This window comes from Triticum urartu, chromosome 4A, assembly GCF_056163025.1.
Source record: "Triticum urartu cultivar PI428250 chromosome 4A, HENAU_Tu73, whole genome shotgun sequence".
NCBI lineage: Eukaryota > Viridiplantae > Streptophyta > Magnoliopsida > Poales > Poaceae > Triticum > Triticum urartu.
The window spans coordinates 11,298,869-11,303,822 of record NC_141876.1 but is presented as its reverse complement, the minus strand read 5'-3'; the positions used below and the strand labels follow the sequence as shown (position 1 = coordinate 11,303,822).

The following is a 4,954-nucleotide window of genomic DNA, read 5'->3' as shown; positions in this document are numbered from 1 at the left end:
CAAGCGATGAATCGACTGACCTGGACGTTGCTCTGAAGAGTTGAACTCGCGTCATAAGCTGCTTGGCTGGCTTCCCGAACCACCTTGACTTGCTCCATCATGATCCCCGCCTGGCGTATAGCCTCTTTAGCGGCACCCACTTGGTCCTTAGGGACGTGGTGTGTGGCAAAAAGCGAAGGCGGATTTGCAGTCGACGTCGAAGGCTGGACACTCGTCAGAGGTTCAGCGAAGGTCACAGAAGCCCGAGTGGTATCACCACCCTCCCGGACTGCGGCCTCAGGCGCCGGAGTAGTTTGTGGGGTCTTGCCAGCCGGCGCCCTCCTGTTCCTTCGCGCCCTCAGCGGCACTTCGTCATCATCATCAGGGAGGTCAATGACATGAGGAGGAGCTACAAGAAAAATCCAATCGACCGGAATTATAAGAAATTGTCAGTCGACTAAAAGCAGAGCATCAGTAATCGTACCGGGGTTGGAGGTAACAGCGTCTTCCATCTCTTGATCATCATCCTTGGCGGAGATCTCCGAGGTGGCAGCACTGCAAATTTCAAAAGTCGGTCAGCTTATTCAATGAGTCGACCAAGAGTCCGTCACGTTCGACAAAGGAAAACAAATTCTACTATTACCCAGAAATGGTGGGGACAGTCATCTTCATCTTGGGCAGAGCCTTGGGCGGCTTGGACGGCGTCGCGCATGGGTGCTTGGGAGCTTTTTCTGTCGGCGCTGGAGATGAGGTCCGAGGGCGCTTCGACGACTGCCCAACAGGGACAGTCGCCTTACCACGTTCCCACGCAGGGTCGTGTGTAAGCTTGGATCGCCGTTCCGAGCGGGGAGGTTCGACTTCTTCCTCCTCCTCTTCACTGGAGTCGTCGTCGTCATCCCCCTCTCCTTCGCCGTCAGATTCCCACTCTTCTCTCTCATCTCCACTTTTGCCTCCGCTCGCCTCTCCTTCCTCGGCCTGCTCCTGTGCTCCATTGGGTGTCGAGTACATCTCAGTAGTGGCCTAGAGGACAACAAACAAGACAAAAGTCAATCGACTGATCTAAAGAGAACAAATAAAGAAAGCAAGATCACAGTCGGAAACGCAAGGTCAGACCTTGTCCACTTCGTACGTTTGGTCGAGTGGAGGAATCCTCCTGGCACCTCGGGGGTTGTCCTTGTTCCCTGTGATACTCGACAGCCACCCTTCCAACATCTCGTCAGTGACCTCCTCTGGGTGAATCCGAGTGGTGTCTTCGAGACCCGAGTACAGCCACATCGGGTGGTCACGAGCCTGAAGCGGTTGGATGCGCCTGCGAAGGAAGACTTCCAATAAGTCCATGCCACTCACACCCTCGCGGACAAGCTGAACCACTCGACCGACCAGCACCTTGACTTGCGCCTTTTCCTCCGGCGTCACTTTCAGAGAGGCAGGTTTTTGTGCTCGATTTAGAGAAAAGGGGGGAGCCCAGTCGACTGTCCTGGGGTCACCTGGTCTTTATAGTAAAACCAAGTCGACTGCCACCCACGGACTGACTCGGGAAAAGTGATAGACGGAAAGGAACTTTTTCCCCTCATCTGTATCGCCAGGCCCCCGCACAGCTGGATCACCTGCGTCCGTTCGTCACTCGACTTGGCCTTCTTGACCGACTGAGAGCGGCAAGTGAAGATGTGCTTGAAGAGTCCCCAATGGGGGCGGCAACCCAAGAAGTTTTCACACAAGGAAACGAAAGTAGCAAGATACACAATAGAATTGGGAGTAAAGTGATGGAGTTGCGCTTCGAAGAAGTTCAAGAAGCTCCGGAAAAAAGGATGAGGAGGCAGAGAGAATCCACGATCGATATGGGTGGTGAGGAGGACGCACTCACCATCAAGAGGCTGGGGTTCGACTTCTTTCCCCGGGAGGCGCGCAGATTCATGGGGAATGAATCCCCCCTCGACCAGGTCATCGAGATCATCCTGCCGAATCACCGACGGCATCCAGTCGCCCTGGATCCAATCCTTGGGCAGAGCAGTCCTCGAGGAAGATCCGCCCCGAGCGGACTTCTTCCCCTTCCCCTGCACCGCCACCTTCTTCGCGCGCTCCAGAGCCGACATCTTCTCCTTCACCATCGTCGCCGGCGAAGCTCGAACAGACCTACGGCGCCAAGGTGAGAGCGGAGGTGGCGGAGGATCTTGTGAAGGAAGGGGGAAAAGTGAAGGCGGGGGGTCCTGAGCCGGCAGCTTATAAGAGGTCGCTTCCGAGTGGCTGACTAGTAGGCCCAAGCAATCCCGTCAAATCCCGCAACAGGCGCGTGCGCGGTACGTGGCGAAAAGGGTGGCGCGGGGATCGAGGAGCTTCCGTCCTATCCCATCCGATTACTGCGGCCGCCCCCGTCCCGCGCGCTTCCCGAAATTCAAATCCCGCAAAATCCATGGGCCGCAGAACAACTCGTCAAACAGAAGATCCCTTTCACACCGTCACAAGTAAAGAAATTCACTCGACAAGAGGCCAAGAATGGATCAAGGCGACTGAAAGAAGTTGACGACGTCATCCGTGACAATTGATCCAAAACAAGACGTTTATATAACATGAAGAACCAGTCGGAAAGATCCCCAACTCCTTCCCCACTCGAACCTCGATCCATTCGGGGGCTAATGATGAAGCTATGTACCTAGGGTAGGGGCATGGACCTGTCCTAAGTACCCTACCCAAGGACATCCCTAGAAGAAGTCACCTTTCAATCGACTTGGAGGTATCCCACTCGACGGATTCGAGACACTCGACCACGAAGCAATCACTCGACCAAGATCCAACCACTCGACTGCCAGGAGATCTAAAGTCACCCTGCACGCAAACGATCGGTCATTAAGTAGCTTTTATGGTCATCATGGCACTTTATTAGGGGCGTTACCAGTAACCCACAGTCTTAATGTACTTTAAACCCTGCATTACTGAGGGCTGGAGGGGCCTGGTGAACTCTATATAAGCCACCCCCCTCCTCAGTATCAAGGGTTCGCACCCCTGTTATTCATACACACATAATTCAGTCGACTGCCTCCGGGCACCGAGACGTAGGGCTGTTACTTCCTCCGAGAAGGGCCTGAACTCGTAATCCTCGTGTGCTTACAACTCCTCCATAACTAAGATCTAGCCTCTCCATACATACCCCCCTACATCACTGTCAGAGTTAGAACCACGACAGTAGCCGCCGTGATCAACGGAGTTGCCGCGACCCTTGCCGCAGTAGTTGCCCTTGCCCCGGTTGGTGGTGTTGTTGTTGCCGTTCTTGTCCCGGGCGACGTAGTTGATGGAGGAGCCGCCGGATTGAAGATGAAGGCGAGCGATGTTGTATTCGCGTCAGCGTTTGAAGGCGGTGGCATGGGAATAAAATTCCCCAAGAGACATGCCGTCAAGACCGGTTGTGGCAGCGGTGATGAGCGGCTCGTCGCTGTCGAGGCCGGTGATGACAGCGGTGATGATGTCCTCATCATGCATGGCGCGGCCGATGGCAGCAAGCTGATCGGCGTTGGCGCGGATCTTGGCGAAGTAGTCCGCCATGGAGAGATTACCCTTCCGTAAGGCCGCCATGTCTAGTTTGATCTCGACGATACTAGAACGGTAATGAATGTTGTACATCTCCATGACATGCGCCCAGATGGCAGGAGAAGTGTCAAACAGATGCACCTGCTGCAGGACTTCATCGGAGAGAGAGGCAAGGACATAGCTGAGGATGATCTGGTGCTGGCGGTACCAGTTGGCATACTCCGGATTGGGAGCGTGCACCCCCTTGTCATCAGGGTCCAGGAGCTTTGCAGGGGCTGGAAGGGTGCCGTCGACGTAGCTCGTAGCTCCGGCGATGCACAGGGGAGGAAGAACCTGAGCCCTCCATAGAAGGAAGTTGGCAGTGGTGAGCTTGGCGGTGATGAGGCTAGATGAGGGAGGAGGGACGACAGAGGCAGGCGGCCCGTCGAAGGAGGCGGGCAGGGAACGGGTGGTCAGGGCGGCGGAGGAGGAAGCGGAGGTAGTAGGAGATCCCATTGTGTGATTACGCATGATGGCCTGATACCATGTGAAACGAGAGAAAGAGAGATTGTATCGGCACAACCAATACGGTGGCCTTGGGATGTTTATATATGGGTGCAGCTAGGGCATAGATTATAGAAGTTATTACAGGAGATAAGTACAAATACTAACAGCCTCCTAGATCACAACACTATACAGTTTAACACCTTAACTAAGATAATCCTGACTTTACTGAACATGAATCATACTTATGCTTCTCTGCCAAATATCTTCACTACAATACCTTAACTCAGATAATCCTGACTTTACTGAACATGAACCATACTTATGCTTCTCTGCCAAATATCTTCACTTTTATGTGATGCACATGGAAATCCAGGAATGATTTTCTTTTCCAAAGAAAGAATGGATCTCCTTACCAAATCTTCATTCATGCACAGGCTCTAATCAACAATCTTGAACTTTGTCCGCAAGGCTCTACAATTAAATCTGAGAGATTGTTTGAAGGGGTTGTGATTTTTATAGATGCATCTTGAAAATGCAAGACAATCCCTGGACCGGAAGAACAAGAAGCTACAGGAAAAGAGATCCACATCCGAGATAACTCTAATGAAAGAAAGTGGCACATCATGATCCAGGCTTCGAGTTTACAAGAATCCTCGGTGTTTCAAGCGGAAGCAAAAGCTCTCCTCATGACGGCAAAACTTGCACAACTTCTGCACATCAACATGCCACTGTTCTTGACGGGCAACCATGTTCTAGCCAAAACAACAGTAGTAAGAAGTCTTGATCATCCTCTCCTCCACTGGAATGTCGGGGCTTATCTAGATGGTTACTTTGGAGCCATTTCATGCTCTTCACAGTAGGTTTCCCATATCCCAAGAGATCCCAATCAAGTGGCTCACAATTGTACAGAACAGGTGCTTAGGCGTAGCCTAAATCAACCTATCGACACATGTTCAAGTTCAGATCA

General features: G+C 52.6%; 1 protein-coding gene across 1 annotated transcript; it reads right to left on the bottom strand.

The window, feature by feature from the left end:
- Positions 1-618: 618 nt before the first annotated feature.
- LOC147974413 (uncharacterized) lies at positions 619-1,955 on the bottom strand. Its single transcript, XM_087520034.1, has 3 exons — positions 1,844-1,955; positions 1,093-1,466; positions 619-999 (listed from the first exon to the last, which is right to left on the bottom strand). The coding sequence occupies exons 1-3, from the start codon at positions 1,953-1,955 to the stop codon at positions 619-621; spliced, it is 867 nt and encodes a 288-aa protein (XP_087376160.1).
- Between the last annotated feature and the right edge of the window lie 2,999 nt (positions 1,956-4,954).